The sequence below is a fragment of the Daphnia pulicaria genome, chromosome 3, assembly GCF_021234035.1.
Source record: "Daphnia pulicaria isolate SC F1-1A chromosome 3, SC_F0-13Bv2, whole genome shotgun sequence".
Taxonomy (NCBI): Eukaryota; Metazoa; Arthropoda; class Branchiopoda; order Diplostraca; family Daphniidae; genus Daphnia; species Daphnia pulicaria.
The window spans coordinates 11,159,048-11,176,720 of NC_060915.1; the positions used below are offsets into that span (position 1 = coordinate 11,159,048).

Consider the following 17,673-nt stretch of genomic DNA (forward strand, 5'->3'; position numbering starts at 1 on the left):
AATCAAGGGATCAATGATTCAACATGATTCAACATTAACAATGGCAGAAGAGCATTATGCAAATTAGAAATATTAGCGGGCTTTGTTATCACCACAAAGGACACAAATCGAAAAGTTGTTGATAACATAATCAACACATAATTGTTAATTTTCATTCACGAGGTGGCCTTAACCAACTCTGAATTATTCAGCTTGGATTAATCTTTGATTATCCTTATCGAGTTCCGGAAACGTAAATGTCAGATCGCATGCGCAATCCAGAAAACCAATTCAATCGACATTTAATTAAATCTGCATATTTGCGTCTATATCAGCCAAACAAACGATGTACACACTCCTTTGTCATATTAGGTAAATAAAAAATTGTACACGACATAAATTTTACATATTACAACCACAAACATTTTTTGAGCTGACGAAATTAGAGCTCCAAAAATGTTATATTTTCAAATCATTAACTTAAATATGATATTTTAAATAAATCGTGGTTGAATTGCAAATGATTTTAGAAAAAAATGTCTCTCATAAGTTTGAAAATATGATAGAAAAAGAAGTAAAAATGTTATTGGCAGCGGTGGGATTCGAACCCACGCCTCGAAAGACTGGTGCCTAAAACCAGCGCCTTAGACCGCTCGGCCACGCTACCGTATACATCGAGAACTATTGTATCTATTAATTCAGTTGAAAGGCCAAGTCAGCAAAACTTTTTTATCGAGTTTCATTCATATAACATTTTGCAAACCCATCGATCGAATAAAAACGACGGCCATGGTGGGATTGAAACGTTTAAGAGTTTTTTTTTCAAAAAAAGGACATCCATTATGAAAAGTTAAATAAGCGTAGGCCTAAACGAAAAAGAAATTGGAAGCTAATTGGCCTTATTCCATTGATCTGCATTAAGTCTGTCTTTATGCAGATGCTTTAAGTTATCTTATTTATTTTTTCTGACATTTACTAATCGAACCTATAGAAAATATATTTTATAATTTTTCGTTTTTATTCCACATGAAAACGACGACAGTTATTGGTTGCATTCCATTATTGGGTAGCTACATCCTGTCTCATTATTTTCTAAATGTATTTGCAAAAAAAAAACTGTATACTAAGAAAACCATAATATGATTTGAGTCCGCTGCTCAGCGAATATAACGCTATTCATTTGTACGACCCTTAAAAAAGTCCCCCAAGAATGCTTCCCCTACAGTTTTTCTGGAGAATTTCAAATCCGTTGAGGAATGTCAAATTTATGCGGTGCCTAGCTATATCCTTGTGTGGCATACAACTTAAACCGGGAATTATGGCTGTCGCAGAATGAAACAAGAAGTAGATCGTAGTGACACAGCGATTTTTTTTTTCAATAAAAAAAAAAAATTGTAAAAATTTACATGCACGAAATGCATCGAAGAACTTTAAAACCCTCTGAGGCCATTGTACACTTTGTTGATTGAATCTTGCGACAGCAATTGCCTGAGCTTTTCCTTGACCTCAGTTGAGAGTTCGTCTTTCGGGAACTGCACGTCAAATGTTACGTAGAGCATGCCGAAAAGATTGTTGTTCTCGTAATTTGGCATTCCTTCGCCCTTCTTACGAATGCGAGCACCTGGCCAAGTCACTTTGTCACGGACGATATGTACTTTATGTCCATCCAAGTGTTCAATATCTAATTCAAAACCTAAAACAGAATAGACCGTTATTTATCAACAGTAAAAACCTTATTCGTTGCTTCGCTGCAACTTACCGGCCAAGGCATCCGCTAAAGAGATGGTAACGTTGGTATACAAATCATCTCCTCGGCGTTCAAAAGTGGAATGTGGAGCTGTTTGAATTCGTAGACGGAGGTCACCTGGCTCTCCATCAGTGTGTGGTTCACCTTCGGCAGTAAATCTCTGCTCCAAACCGTCCGTCATTCCTTGCTCGATTTCGACTTCGAGAACTCGTTCTTCATTAACAAGCCTGTTTCATACAAACATCATGAATAATAAGTTGCTATTCATTGTTAAGTTTGATTTCTCCATTACTTGACATTAGGGCACTCATCACAGACAGCTTGCTGCATCATTTGAAATCTTCCTGGACCTAATTGACGGGTTACCATTTCTTGCCTGCAGTTGCACTTTCGAGTACCTTTTGCAGGTTTTAGAACAGGTTTGTTATGTGTTATCTAAAGAATGTAAAATCTATGTTTAAAAATCACTTTTCTTCTTTACTTTTTAATGAAAGCATTACCTCTACAAAGTTTCCAGAGTAAAGTTCTTCGAGAGAAACAAACAGATCCATCACAATATCTGCTCCTTTTGCAACCTCCCTTTGACCCTGGTTACCATTACCCCCAAATCCAAACCCAAAATCACCAAAAAAACTGGCGAACGGATCCATTCCACCCCCACCTGCACCTTCCTTTGAAACACACTCTTCACCACAGCGATCATAAAGTTCTCTCTTCTCTGGATCAGAAAGAGTCTCATAGGCTGCTCCAAGGTCTTGAAACTGGGCACTGGCTTTTTCAGGGTCTTCTTTGTTTCTGTCAGGATGAAGTTCTTTTGCTAATTTCCTGTATGCTTTCTTGATTTGGTTAGTGTTGGCTGATTTTTGTATTCCCAAGATTTTATAAAAATCTCGTCTGTAATAACGAAGAAAAAATGTTCACGTTAGATAATCGTCACAAGTTTATGCCGGTTACAAAAAGTAAATTGGATTCGCTACCTACCCTGCTAAAACGGTTCCCAGTCCAAGGCAAATAAATAACAATAACACTTTCAAGTGCATTTTGAAAAAAGTTTCGATTTGATTATAAGTTAGAAGCAGTGTCCACGAATTAACAGCCTAGGTTAAACCACTACCACAATTAACAACAGCAAATATTACACTGATTGATTGATAAAGTAGGTGCCGCTGGCCATGGCTTGTTGCCACTGGTTACAGCTTACGGGTCGTCTGCCGTCCCTTACACACCTTTGCTTCTTTTTATTTTTTGTTTCAGATTGCAATTACATTAATAGCAGGAAAAGGGGGGGGGACGTATACATAGCACACAAAAACACGTTAATTTATTTAAATTCTTTCAATTAGTTTAGTAGATATGAGGAAGGAGATGAGGTGGGCTGCAATTTGGTTTTGTGTGTGTTTAGGGATTGAGCTATTGAGTCCTAGTAGTGTCGGTAGCCCTGGGGGGATGTTGAGAGGGGAGAGCTTGCGTTCCATTTCGGACCTCGCTTCAGTGTAGTGCTGGCAGTGGAGGAGTACGTGTGTGGCGTCCTCTCGTTCCGGGCATCCGTTTGGGCAATCTGCGAGTGTTTCCGGTTCCAATCTGCTGATGAAGTGATTTAGTTTGTTGTGGCCGCTGCGTAGTCGGAACAAGGCTGATTGGATAGTTCTTTTCTTATTGGTGTGCCATGGTAAGTATCCAAAACATTCTCTGCTTGTCACTGCCATGTTTGTTGATTGAGTTTTTAGTTTCTGGAACGTGATGTTTTTGTGGTTAGCTTTAGCTGTTGCTATGTTTTGCCTAACATCAATTTTGTTTGTTATTGTTTTTGTAGTGGCATTGCGTCGGTCCTTCCGGATGTTTGTCGCCAGTTGGTCTGCGATTTCGTTTCCAACGATTCCGGCGTGTGAGGGTATCCATGTTAATGTTATTCTGGTCCCTGAAGCATTTAAATTGAAAATCTGTTTGATTATTTCAGGTGCAAATATTACACTTGTTCAGAATGTATCAACGCGCCGAAAATAGGAAAGACGTCTGCCGATTGTGCTGTGCTGGAAAAAGCTCATTGGTCGGCGGGGTTTGGTGACGTATCGTAACTATAGACGCCACAGGGTGTTTTGAAATGGTATGCATGTCGTCATGTGTAGCGTTGGGGAAACATCATAAACACTACACTCCATGTATATTTCCCCTATAGTCCAAAGTTCATGTTTCTCGAATTGCCCATTTCGTGTGAGCGCCTCTAGCGAGTGTGTCAAAATCCTTTTCTTTGCCTGATTTTGAATTTTTGATCTGTTAATTTTTTTTTTCAAATCCCAGAAAATAACTAAACCATCATTAAAACTCTGTAAAAATATCTTACGAATTGCGGAGTTTTATATTTTTAAAGCAATATGAGTCGTAATGCTGAGTTCCTACCATTACCGTTCACTAACTAAATACAAAGCGGTCCAATAAAGACCCAGTGCGCAGTCAATGAAGTAGGAGCCTACCAGGTCTCCTGGTGGGACAGCTTTGTCTGAAATAGAATTCAAAATATGTTGCTATTAAGTCAATGACGGTGTAAACCTATTCGCAGGTGATTTGTCTCACAATACAAAACAAAAAAATAATAATAATAAAAAAAACCGGCAGACAACAAACAAATCTTTTTTTTAATTAACACAATTTTATTGTCACCTTTTTTGTTTTGTTTTTTCGGTATCACATGGGAAGATGGGATGTTAATACAATCAGCATCATTAATTAAAAGAGAATGCAACTGAAAATTAATTTAAAAGAAATGTGATGCTATCAAGGTATTCGTTATCAAAGCTCGTCTGACGATTTGGTTGGCTGATTTAAGTGACCAAACGTATGGCGATAGGTAGGATGTTGAGAAACATGGTCAGCTGCTGAGTCGACTATGCGAAGAAACTCGTCTGTATCGAACGAGTAATTGGTAAATTTGGCATGCGGTCCACCATCAGACGGATGGTGGCCTTTGTCTTGGGGCTTTAATTTTGCAGGGTTTGTCCAAGTCTGATAGTGAACGCCGCGAAGACGGGCAAGGTCAGCGTAGCAATGTTCATCTCCACAGTTGTACCTTACGTAACACAACGAATAAATCAATAATCCAAATTTACAATATTTAGATTAGGCACTATCTCACAATTCGAACACAGAGGCCCAATCCGGAAGAAACAATAAATGAGTAAGTCCAGCTCCATGCATTCCAATGAAAATATCTGTATCCTGAATTATGTTTAACTGTTGGCGGAAATCCGTTTCATGAGTGAATTCAACCTATGAAAGAAATTAAGAAAATTGTTCGATGTACTATCGCCTATCGGTACATCTACACGTCTTCAAATAGCCTACCCTTTGGATTGTGTATTGACGGGGACTCGATCTGAGTTTATCGAGCAGTGCTTTTTCGTTGAGAATTCTTCGGTACTGAGTATTACGAGAGAGTAACGTAATTTTGATTCTGGGTAATTCAACCAGATCGATTGCCGTACGTTTCGGAATTTTTAGCCGATGCAAAATGAACCTAATAAGAATTAAAGGTTGATTATAAGCGACCACATTTATTTGTATTGCAATCGTACTTTGAAAATGCGTGGAATAATCCGGATTCTTGACAACCCCAGACGACAGGAGTATTGTAGTAAAGTCCAAAGATCATCCGAGGCAGTAGGGGAAAGATAACTTCGCGAAAACAAACTCGTTTTCCTTCGAATGTTCTGAGATTCATAAGGGGATTTTTGGTGAAAACCGACCATGTAATACCAAAATTTGAATGGTAATTGTAGGTCTCCCATATTAGAATGTTGACGTCTCGTGAAAACATTTCGTTGTGCGTTCCGTTTAAATGCAACGAAGCGTATAAATTAAAGAAATCGCAAAAGTGATGGTACATGTTGACAGTGGCATCAATTTTCATTATGAAAGTTGGCCGGTCGATGAAAACGTCGCAGATTTTCGACTGTTTGTTTACCAAGTCCGGAAGTTCTTGAAAGTGTTCAATTTCTGGAGCCCAAGATTGCAATGGGCTTTGATGTACAGCTTCTGACTGGAGCTTGAAATCATTCAACTTGCATCTACCCCCAATCTGTCCCTTCTTGAGTACATCCATTTTATATCTGAAGGATTCTTTTCTAGATGGTAAATCCCGAAAATCAATATACAAATTGGAACCTCTACAAAACTGGAGGTATTGGCTGCATTCCAGAAATGATTCACCCTAGAAAAGAAGATGCAAATGCAAATTTACTTCATATCAAACTTTTACCTAGATGGTTGACTACCAAAACTTACATCCAATCTTGGTTTACACATGACTGTTGTTGATTGGAGTTGCTGTTTAACAAATCCAAAATCTGCTTGATTTACGAATGTCTGCAGCTGTTGGGACTTGGAACTGACCCAACCTTTGTGATCACCAGGGCAATGAGCATTGGAATAGCCCAAATGATCAGGGCAATTTTCCTCATAGCCCCAGCACAAACCAGTTTCTAAAATATGTTGATAATTACAAGATTCACTGTTTCGACACTTTTCTCCCTCATCCTTGAATGTGTTAAGGTATCGCGTTATATGAGAATCGGGTAAGTCGAGTATTTTTGATGACCACTCGCCCACCACTTCCGCCGCCGGAATCAACAATAGGATTATTTGGCTTATAAAAAAAGTTATGCCCACGTCCATCCACATGTCGGACAACGGTAAATGTAAAAGTTCAGTTGGCACCAGTGACTGTGTTTCACTTTAATATTGCATTTGCACAACACAAAATAAAAATACTACAGTGTCTAATTTTACTGAACTTCCCGGTATTACAACAACACGCATCGTGTCGTCGTCTGCTTTTGACATTAAAATTCGCCGAAAGATCAGTCCGGTTCTCCGGTTCCGGTCGGACACTTATCCCAATTTCCGAATGATATATCAACCTTATATCACAAAAATTATTATATTTAAAATCATCAACCTGCGAGTGCAATTTATATCACGGTTCTCAAATTATTTCGTAATATTAAAATTAAGCTGCTAAATAACGAAATTGCGCATTTTACGCACTCTAGTAGCAGTTTATTAAACTACTTGCTTGTTGGATTAGCCTAAGATTTACTTGAGGGATCAGTCTAGCAAAAATTTAATTATCCTGTGCATGTGTAGTTGAATGTTGTAAAAGTTATCGTTTACAAATTGGCGAAAAATGGGGAGTGTTTCGATTTAAGACTTATCTTATCAGCTAGAAGTTGTTTTCCTTGCCGCTATGCGGTACTAGCTGTAGTGATCGGCGTAGTGGAGCTAGCATAGAGATCTATCGAAGTCCTCATTCCCTCACATCAAGACTTTTTCGGCCTGATGTATCGAGTAGGCCTTGGTTTGTCAGTCTGATAATAATCGACGTCCAGTTAGACGGGCAGAGACCTTTCCTTCTACTTGTGACATGTTGAGCTCCGTTATTTCGGCTGGGCAGGCCAGCTATGAAGTGTCTAGTTGCATTCAATAGAAAATTGCACCATTGCCCAAGTTTGTTGTTTTTCATCACAGTGCAAGTTATCTTTACACCCAGCCTTAATGGGAGCTCAGTCTTGACTTAGCAAGAGGCAAACATCAACATCATGTTTTTCTGAGAGGGATAGTCCGTTTTTTTTTTCCGGCAGCTCTAGTGAATTTGGTCTATTTAGTGCAATCTAAGACCTAGGGATAATGGCTGATTCCAAGCCAGGTGTTCATGTGCTGCAACTGAAGCATGTGTCAGTCCCTCCTTCCATGATTGCTGGCGAAAAGTTTGTTAAGTGGGACGAGGTAAATTATTAGGTTTGCAACTTTGAAAGAATTTGTGTGTTCATTTTCGTCAATCATTGTTAGGATTCATCATTGGTCACTGCTGTAACACTGAGAGTGGATCCTTATGGCTATTTTCTTTACTGGACAGATCAAAATGAGGTTAACATATATTTCACTTACATATTTTATTTATACGTATTGGTTATCTCTAGACATGATAGCATGTTCCTGGCTTAAACTGTATTTTTTCATTCCAAATATAGGAGACTCAAATCTTGGACATGTGCACTATCAGGGACACAAGAACTGGGCATTATGCCAAAGTTCCAAAGGATTCTAAGATGCGTGATCAGGTCACCATGGGAGCCTCACAAGATTCCCTGGAAGATAAAACTTTAACAGTTTCATATGGACCTGATTTTGTCAATATCTCTTTCTTCAACTTCTGTTCCTCAAAGAAAGAAACTGCCAAGGTATGTAAACAGCTGACTGACCTAATCCTGATGACATAACTGCCTATTCCTCAAAAGAGGGATGCTACTGAAATTCTCATCGAAAACACTGGCACCGAATCGCGATCACTCACAGTGGAATGTGAATGAAAAAAAACCGACGACGTGCTTGCTTGCAGTTCACGAATGAACTGACACAATTGCCACTTACTATAAAGACCAGGAATTGTTTAAAAATTTCTAGTTATTTGTTGAATTCCTGCCAACTGCCAGAATTTTTGTCTGATTGAATAGCATAGTTATTCCATCACACCAACAAATCCAGATGTAGCAAAGAGTTAGTGACATTAAATTCTACTGGCCATCCACTTATAGTGTAGCTCAAGAAGACTTTTTAAATGCATGTGTGATTTTCTCACCATTTTAATTACTTGATCCTCGCAAATCATGACATTTTTTAGAGTTAGTATTTCGTTTATCAGCATACAGCAAACCTTTTTTTGTACCCTTTTGTTTTCACCTTCAGCAATGGACTGATGATTTATTGAAAATGGCCAATAATCTGCTGGCTCTAAATGGCTCCGTGCACTATTTCCTGCGAAAAGCCCATGTCCGGCTTACCCTTCAGGCCGATAAAGGAGGAAAAATTGCCGTGAAAAAGTAATCGATTTTGTGTTTTTATTTTTCCGTCACCAACACAAGCACACACAATTTTGTTTATTTGTAAAATACTATTCCAGTTCTTCTTTTAACTAGCGTTTTTTTCTGTCACCTACATTTATTTTATTTGCTGACAACTCTTGTCTGTTTTGTTATGCCAGCATTGTCCGAACTTTTGCCCAGCATAGAGACGACCGACGGCGAGTTGAAAAGGCGTTTATTGAATCTACCGGACTTGCCAGTGGAAAGGTAATTTCAAGTTGTTGAAATGCTGTTTGACAGTCAAAATTACATTGTTGTACCCGTGTTTCTTACCTTCTTCAGGATGATGCTATTCCTTTGTCACAATTTGGTTTTGACGACTTCTATAGATTCTATAAGAAACTGACAGGAAGACAAGAAGTTGAAAAAATTTTCGAAGAATTGTAAGTGCTTGATATTATCTTGTATGTGGCACGTGATGGCTTACTTGTCGTAAATAGGTTTGGTACCAAGTTGCACATCACCGTCGAACAGTTTGTAGAGTTCCTTAACAGCTACCAGCGTGACCCGCGACTCAATGAGATCCTCTACCCATACGCTAACCCTGATCGGGCCAGAGATCTCTTCCAACAGTATGAACCTAATGCTCCAAATGCTCCCAAAGGTAATGTTACCATAAATTCCATGAAGGAAGACTGCAGTGAATAGTTTACATTCTTCTTGACTGTGGGTTGGTAACTTCGATCCGTCTATCATTCTAGGACTCTTGAGTGCCGAAGGATTTTTGCGCTTCCTAATGAGCGAAGATAATTCGATCGTGTCGGCCGACAAGTTTGATCTCAGTCACGACATGGAACAGCCTCTCTGCCACTATTTCGTCAACTCGTCTCATAACACGTACTTGACTGGTAAGCTAGGCGAATCTCCTCCTCCCGTTCCACGATGATTGTTTGGTTTTGCCGTGAGCTTTGCACGACATATACATGTACAAATTGGGTTTATAGGTCACCAATTTACTGGGAAATCTTCTGTCGAAATTTACCGACAAACGCTGCTCGGCGGATGTCGCTGTGTCGAGCTTGATTTCTGGAATGGCAAGAACGAAGATCCCATAATTTACCACGGATACACTCTCGTTCCTGAAGTGCCAGCTAAAGTAATATCCGATTTCCTAACTTATTGAGTTATCCCCCTTTTTTTGCTTCGAGATTAAATTCTTCATTTATCACACTTTCGTTTTTCGATTGCAAGTTGAGAAAAATATTGAAAGAAAAAACTACATTTATTTTTTGTTCCTTTTTTCATGTTTGAAACAGGACGTCATCGAGGCTATTGCTGAGAGTGCTTTCAAGACGTCCGAATTTCCGGTGGTCCTTTCGTTCGAGAATCATTGCAATCCCAAACAGCAAGCAAAAATTGCGCAATACTGCCGTGAATATTTTGGGGAAATGATGCTCGATCAGGCTTTGGAGAGCCATCCTGTGAGTGAAATTAGTTTTTTTTTTTGTATTTTTTCTTTCATAGTTATTTAGTTTTGAAATGTTTTTATTTTTCTGGGTTTGCCTATCTGGGTTGTCATGGGTAATGAATGAAGGTGAGGGGAAAGCGGCAAACCGAATGCGGGTTCGAATTTGTTTTGGTTTTGATTGGTTGATTTGCTACTTTCTTTTTATTGCGTGGATGTACTATGTGGTTACGGTGAAATTGTGTGGCCTATTTACAGCAAGCAGAACACGTAGGCGGTAAAATTATTAGGTAGATAAGTACCACATCGAAATCTCGATCGGTGAAAAAGAAATCAGGAGGGTCCAACCTTAAAAAATAAGGAATGTATTTTATCTCAGTTACACTTCTTTCTCGGGCGATCAATATTGGGCGCGAGAAGCGCTTTTCATAAGCTAGCTCTCCTCTTCGTCTCCGCCTATCATTCCTCTCTCTTCCTTTTCCATCTTCTCTTCATCCTATCCATCTCGTCTCCCGCCTTCCGCCTCTTTTCCTCCCATTCCGCTTTTGACTAGCTTTCCTTGTCGCGTGAATCCCGAATCCTGACGTCATCCGCTCTCTCCTAAGTGACGGAGCGATGGAAATCGCAGGAGAAAAGAGTTAAGAAACGGTAGGTTGAGTATTAAAGGACAGAAAAGGGCTGTAAAAACGAGGCAGAGGTTATTTGTTGAGAAATGACTCAGTCTGTGTAGCGATCGTGTGGCCAACTTGGGGCGGGAGAAAAAGCAAACACAATCGTCTGCCGGGAGCCAATGCAAACAAAACCGGTCCGTGTAGACCCCGAATTGAAAACAGCTGTGCGGCGTTCCAGCAACTACTGATACAAGTTCATGTCCAGTTGTCCGTCGCTGGTCGAACAACGAGACTCAGCAAGTTCAATCGAGAGATCGATCTGCCCACTGCGTATTGACAAGAGGAGGGAGGAGGGGGGGGGGAAGAAATAAACTGGGCCTATTTGGTATCAAATCAAAGTGGATATGAAATCGGAAGGGCAGAACGGAATCTAAAGTTTCATCTCGTAGCTCGGTTGTAGGACGTTGGTGGATCAGTTGTTGAATTCCCGATCACACGCCATCGATCGATAAGGTTGCACACGCTTCTCCGTTTGGTACACGCTCCTGGTACCCTCCTAATCTATATATAGCGTTCGCGTGTTTTATTATTCTTTGATTTATTCATTCGTTTGCTGATGCATAAAATAGGTTTCGCATTGAAAACGTTGAGCTCTTTACGTTACTAAAGTTTCCCTGGGTGGCAGCAGAGAGAAGGAAGGCGACAGTTGGGAAAAAATGAAATTTCCTTCATCATTATCTTGAAGTGCGGGGCTTAGGCGCGCTCTAGTTCTAGTCACTTAATGTCCTTTTGTTTTGTTTGGTCCCATTAATTTTCTTCTGTCTCCTTAGCTAACCTGTTCTTGCGCTTGTCGTGTTACCGTCTCTTCCGCTTGAGATTCATTATACATGCTAATTCGTTTGGAAGGGAGGCGGCTAATGAACGTCGTAATGATATCGGTTTTCCGGATCCTATTTCCAGACATTTGACAACTATTACTGGGCCGTAAGCAAGTCCCGTACTCCTCACGTCTGATCAAAGCCTGTCAGACTGAAATCCACGATGCTTCAAGTAATTGGAATGCTCCCCAGAGCTAGTGATTGGCTCGTAACTGTGCTTCACTTGATAGTCGTTACGGAACGGCAGCAACTTCCTCTTGTCGACTGTTATCCAAGCACCACCTTTTTTTTTTCTACGCGATTTTTAGCTCCAGTTCCCTTCGATCTCTTTGTCGTTCGCCATCTTTATCTTTTAATCGATTTTCAGGAGTAGAGAGAGAGAGAAAAAAGAACCGTGTCTTCTGACAACTGTCGTTTCTCGCTTTGACATCCAGTTGTGGATGTTTGATTTATGCCAAGAACGAGTTTCCCCCTGTTCTGGAGAAATCGATATCAAGACGGAGTGCTTTTCATTGTCAGAGTTTGCTTTGCTATTATTATTAATTCGCCATCGCTCCCTGAGTGAAACGCCATCTGGGAGATTTCCGGAAACTTTCTCTTAGAGTAGTAGTAGTAGGCTAGAACCCTGATGAGGTAACAAAAATTGCCTCCGCAATCATTGGCTCTTCTCACGGTTCTTTTGGATCTTAATCCGTCTCTCTCTCTTTCTCCGAGAAAGATAGCATGCGATTCAGCTCTGTTTTGTAAGTGGATGAAACCAAATATCTAGCAGAATTTTAGCCAAAATCTGGAATTATTTCGCGAAACCTGGAGTTGTACAGTATGCAGTTGAACAATGGACGGTTCTTGGTAAATGCGCAAACATCCGAGTCGAGGCTTTTGAATTGTTGAACATTTAATTATTTGGGCAGCACTATGAGGCAGGATCGTGGGTGAATGGACGCCGTGATTATCAAGTTCCCGGCGGAGATTTAATGGATAGCGCTCTCCACGAAAAGAATGGAAAAATGAGAAATGAATGTCAATTAAAACTCCTGATGGAGTCTAACTTCGCGTCCGCTTGAACCAAATGTACGCTGCAATTAGTACTCGGGCGCCTCCTGATGGGTCGGTAATCGATACGGTAGCGGCTTTGATAGAGCCTGCTCACCCACCCCTGTTTTGATCAATGAAGCTAAAGCTTTCCCATCTTATGTGGGACAATTACGTGATAGCGAGTTTGCCGTCTGGTCTAATCTAAAGCTTAAGAAGTAAAAGGAGACGTTTAGCACTGTGGTTGGTTCTCCACTGAAGCGCACTGCCATTGAAGCCTAGTGAAGTGTAGCGTCGTCTCCAGGCTGTTGGAGAAAAACCACAACCTTGTGTATTGGCCGGCTTAAGAGATGAATTTCATTCTTACTTCCGTTTTTCTCCTTTTGTTACTTTGAAAGCTCGAGCCTGGAGTGCCTCTTCCGTCGCCGGCCCAGCTGAAGCGGAAGATAATCATCAAAAATAAAAAAAAACACCAACATCATCGAACGCTTAAAGACGTCGAGAAAGGGGCGGCAGCGGGCGCCTCGGCTTTGGCCGCCACGATTGGATCTGTCAGTGGCAGCGCTTTGCCACCGCAAGGCAACGGCGAAATCCCCCGACCCCGTCTGGAGAAAGAAGAGAGCAAGGACAGCATCACCGAAGAGGAGGATGCAATCATTCATGGTGATCTTGATAAGAATCGAGAATAGCATCGTCAGGACCGAGTTCACTAACGCTTGGCCTTTTTCTGGTTTCTTTGTCGTTTCCAATTGCAGCCGCCGAAGAAATTGAATTGGGCAGCGAGAGCGACGATGAAGATGAATCATCGACGCTGTCCAATCTGAGCCCGGAGGAAATCAGGCTCCGGGAGAAAGCCCAAAAGGATAAGGGTACAGCTGGAAAGGAAACGGAAGCCGGTGCCGAGATATCAGCTCTGGTCAACTACGTCCAGCCCATCCACTTTCACTCTTTCGAGCATGCTGAACGTATAATATCTGCTTCAAACTTATCTGAACCGACCACTCGCTCAAACAAATTGTTTGTCCTCATTTATTCCAGGTCGTAATCGTAGCTATGAAATGTCGTCGTTTGTCGAAACGCAGTCAACCGCTCTACTGAAAGAACATCCGATCGAATTCGTCAACTATAACAAACGACAGATCAGCCGCGTTTACCCGCGCGGGACACGCGTCGATTCTTCCAACTTCATGCCACATGTGTTTTGGAACGCTGGTTGCCAGTTAGTGGCCTTGAACTTCCAAACGCTAGGTACAAATGACCGAATAAAAAGCGGATTCACTTTGCTTTGCTACAAATGATGCCTTTTATATTTAACTGAATTTTATATCACTCTTTCTGTACATAGACTTAGCAATGCAGCTCAATTTGGGTATTTTCGAGATGAATGGCCGGACAGGATATCTGTTGAAACCACAGTTTATGCGTAGAATGGATCGCAAGTTCGATCCTTTTGCCGAATCAACAGTCGATGGTATTATTGCCGGAAAAGTATCAGTGCAAGTAAGTTTTCCATAACGTTGAACAAAGAACGAATTATTCACAAAATTTTTCAATTTTATCGTCAATAGGTAATATCGGGTCAGTTTTTGTCTGACAAAAGAGTGTCAACTTATGTGGAAGTCGATATGTTTGGTCTTCCCGCTGATACAGTCAGAAAGCGTTTCCGCACTAAAACCGTATTAAACAATGGCATCAATCCTATTTATGACCAGGAACCTTTCGTTTTCAACAAAGTAAATTTTTCGGATTTCAAACGAGACATCCAATCGTTGTCAAATATAATTCTAAATATTTTTAGGTAGTTTTGCCGGATTTGGCCTGCCTACGCATCGCTGTTTATGAAGATTCCGGTCGTCTCCTCGGCCATCGAGTGCTTCCAGTGACCGGACTGTGTCCTGGCTACAGACATTTGGGTTTGCGTAATGACGGAGGACAGCCATTAAATTTGGCAACGCTCTTCGTGAATATTATGGTCAAAGGTTAGAATTTCTCGTGTTAGATTTTCTCATTCAGAGAATTTTCGACAACTAACCTTTTCTGCTTTTGCAATAGATTACATTCCCGATGGATTGTCAGACTTCGCCAACGCATTGGCAAATCCTATCAAGTACCAGTCTGAATTAGAAAAGCGCTCTAAACAGCTCAGCATTTTAACAGGAGAATTGGAGGATACGCTTGAAGTAATACCCCTCGTTGAATTCCCACGTCTCGCTAATCAGTTCTTTGAAGACGGCCATCTTAATGTCCTTTAAAATTTTACATTGCAGTACGAAGTTGATAGCAAATTAACGAGTGAGAAAGATACCGAGGATAAGGATGTGGATATCAAAACCCGCGCGCACCAGCAACCCTCACTCGAAGGGGACACGCCCGTAACCACTGCACTCAGCGCAGAAAATATTCCTACTAGTAATTTCAGTGAAAAGGCTGAAATTGTCCACTTGATTCTACTTGTTACTATTTAAATTTTCAGAACGCCAAGATTCAACAAAAATGAAAACCAACAGTATTCTTCGACCCGAATTCCGAGATATCTCGGGCTTGGGTCCGTCCAGTCCAGGGCTATCAGATGTGGAGTCTGAGTCCGTGGTTGTGGCAGAGACGTTTGAGAAGTTGATAGAAAACAAACACGTCAAGAAACAACGCGACAAATTAAACAAGAAATTAGAAGACATACAAAAAGAATTTGAAAAAGAAAAGACTAAACTTGAAGAAGAATTGGGGATAATAACCAAATCTAAAGTCACGAAAACCTCTAGCAGGCTTATTAAACGTATTTCTAGTAAAAATTTGTGAGTGTGATGCTAAAACAATGTATACTGGGTGATAGCTGGAAATAATTGTTTTTTTAAATTTATAGGAATAAGGAGCCCGCCACTGTGAGGTCGTCTTCTGAAACGGCAGAATGTCTGCTCGCTCAAAGGCTTCCGCCTATTCTGCAGAAATTCAACGAAGAAAAGGCCAATATGAGAAAGCACTATCATGAAATTGTAATTCGCAGTTCAAGTTCCTCTTCTGATTTTTTATTCATTTTTGATGAATTTTTCTTTGCAAGATTTATACCACATTGGAAAAGTGCATTGCAGCTTCCAAGGAAAAGCAGCTGAAGTTACTGAAGGAACAATACGATTCTCAAGTGGGCGGAGCAACTAAATCTATACATGCCCAAGTTAGCCGTGAATTTAAAAGCTTAAATAAACGGCATAAGGATAAAGATGAACTCGATAGGTGAGTTTCCTGGCGCTACTAGTGAAACAGCAAAAAAAAATTATTATTTAATGTTTAAAATTAGAATGAAACGTGAAAAACGAGAAGAAATTGTTCGCAAAGGTGTTGTCGAACACGAGCGATTGGAGCAACAGTTTGAAAAGAAAGAAAAGGAACTACGGCGGCAGTACGAGGAACTTCAAAAACGTTTTGAAGAAGAAAGAATGAAGGTACCTTAATTGTCAATTAATTAACTATTCTTTTGTCATCTTCTCGCACGGATAGAGCTTGATAAAACAAGAATATTTTCAATTTCAGGAGTATATGAGCATCAGTCGAGAGAGTGATCGTTCCACATCTGTTGTTTCTGACGATGTTTTCGATGCTGCAGTACCTTTAGGGCCTGCGTGTAGACCCCACTCCTGAATTTAAAATTCTTTTTGAAAAATTTAGACACACAAAATCCCCATATATTCAATATGTATGTTAAAGTTGATGTTATTTCCGAAATTTCGCTGAAGTTCTCCGACATTTCAGAGTTTCTACGTTCCGGACCAAAGGGAAAAAAAAAATACTACTAATATAACATATTAAAAGCGCCAAATCATCCTGATATATTTTCAGGGTTGCATAATTTGATCGCAAGAGTGCTGTACACTTGCTGGAGTTATTCTAAAGTATTTGGGAGGAGGGGGGGGGGGTTGCAACAACAAACAAACCATCCGTTCGTTCGGATCAGAAAAGTCTTCAAACAAAAAGTCTTCGAAGATACTTACGTACAATGAATAATCATAATTTTGAACATGGTAGCCATGTCTTATCCGGCTTCGGGTTTCCCTGATGGAGAAAATCGATTGTTCTATTTATGTGTTTGTAAGTGATAATTGTAGAAGACAATCTATTCTTAATTTTCTCTTTGGTTTAAAAGTTTTATGCAGTTTAGTCACTTGTTTATATAAGACTTGGCTGTATATTGCGACTCGTCTTGAAATTTGAGTTTAATTGATTGGCGCACAATCAGAAAAGGTGCTTTTGAAGAAAAAGGAAACAGATGTGATTTGTCTATAATTCATAGCCATCTTTCTGTTAATTTTAACGTACATTGAACCGGCCGTTTACCTGCCAAAGAAAAATGATTCAATATTGCAATGATGTAGTGGCTGTCCGTTGGTAGCTGGTCGCGATTGTTCCTGCTTAAATTGTTAATTACTCTTATTCGATTGTATTTCAACATCACCTCATTCAATTATAATCCATTTACTTTTCCTCCTATTATTTTTTTTTTGTATTGGTGTTTCAAAAAATACATGGACTTGTATCATCAACAAAGAGAATTCTTGTATTATTTTCTGGCCGGACAAATCACAGATTTTTTTTTGTATTGTAAATTTACTGTAAATTTATGACTACCGAATCATACCGATTCCATGTCTGATCAAACTTTCGCACAAAAAATTTGAATGTGGGTTTTTATTTTCCGACAGCTCTGATAAATGCTTAGAAAAATACAACAAAAAGTATGGCAATACTTTAGTGCCATTTTTCGAACATCATAAATTAAACAATTTTTCAAACATATTTTGTAAAGTAAAAACTAAAAGTAAAAACTTTTGTTAAATTTTTGTTAAATTTGTAAATGTAATTTTAAAAGAAAAAACTAAATGTAAAATCAAAAGTCTATTTTTAAAAGTTAATTTAAAAAGCAAAAGCTAAATGTTATAGTAAAAATTAAATGTAAAAACCATTGGCTATTGTTAAAAGATAAATGTTAAACTAAAAACTAAACTTAAAAACTATCGAGTCCGCGAGCTATCCCGCCCCTCTTGTGCTGCCATCTAGCGACCGCTACTGCAAACGCCCATACAGACATAGAGATCGGCGTCTCTTGCTCCCCTCCCTA

The 17,673-nt window shown here is 39.8% G+C and overlaps 2 protein-coding genes, 1 long non-coding RNA gene and 1 other non-coding gene across 4 annotated transcripts in view; 1 reads left to right on the forward strand and 3 right to left on the reverse strand.

Annotated features, from left to right (window-relative positions):
* Positions 1-17,673, reverse strand: part of LOC124328785 — a 66,718-nt gene that overhangs the window by 36,058 nt on the left and 12,987 nt on the right. The gene's annotated exons all lie outside the window — the stretch shown is intronic.
* Positions 567-646, reverse strand: Trnal-uag. Its single transcript has one exon. It is a non-coding gene; the product is annotated as a tRNA-Leu (tRNA).
* Positions 1,329-6,552, reverse strand: LOC124328781 (EGF domain-specific O-linked N-acetylglucosamine transferase-like). Its single transcript, XM_046787622.1, has 9 exons — positions 6,005-6,552; positions 5,296-5,930; positions 5,066-5,237; positions 4,857-4,990; positions 4,530-4,790; positions 2,227-2,620; positions 2,019-2,161; positions 1,739-1,953; positions 1,329-1,672 (listed from the first exon to the last, which is right to left on the reverse strand). Exons 1-9 carry the CDS (start codon positions 6,398-6,400, stop codon positions 1,410-1,412), a joined length of 2,613 nt encoding a protein of 870 aa, XP_046643578.1. The 5' UTR covers positions 6,401-6,552; the 3' UTR covers positions 1,329-1,409.
* LOC124328701 (1-phosphatidylinositol 4,5-bisphosphate phosphodiesterase classes I and II-like) lies at positions 7,050-17,098 on the forward strand. The gene is made up of 23 exons (XM_046787507.1): positions 7,050-7,504; positions 7,568-7,645; positions 7,750-7,959; positions 8,465-8,598; positions 8,760-8,847; positions 8,923-9,023; positions 9,081-9,244; positions 9,342-9,488; positions 9,585-9,736; positions 9,897-10,061; positions 12,965-13,229; positions 13,322-13,531; positions 13,605-13,814; positions 13,912-14,066; positions 14,135-14,299; positions 14,365-14,545; positions 14,619-14,746; positions 14,834-14,975; positions 15,040-15,358; positions 15,427-15,556; positions 15,622-15,794; positions 15,859-16,003; positions 16,092-17,098. Exons 1-23 carry the CDS (start codon positions 7,406-7,408, stop codon positions 16,197-16,199), a joined length of 3,669 nt encoding a protein of 1,222 aa, XP_046643463.1. The 5' UTR covers positions 7,050-7,405; the 3' UTR covers positions 16,200-17,098.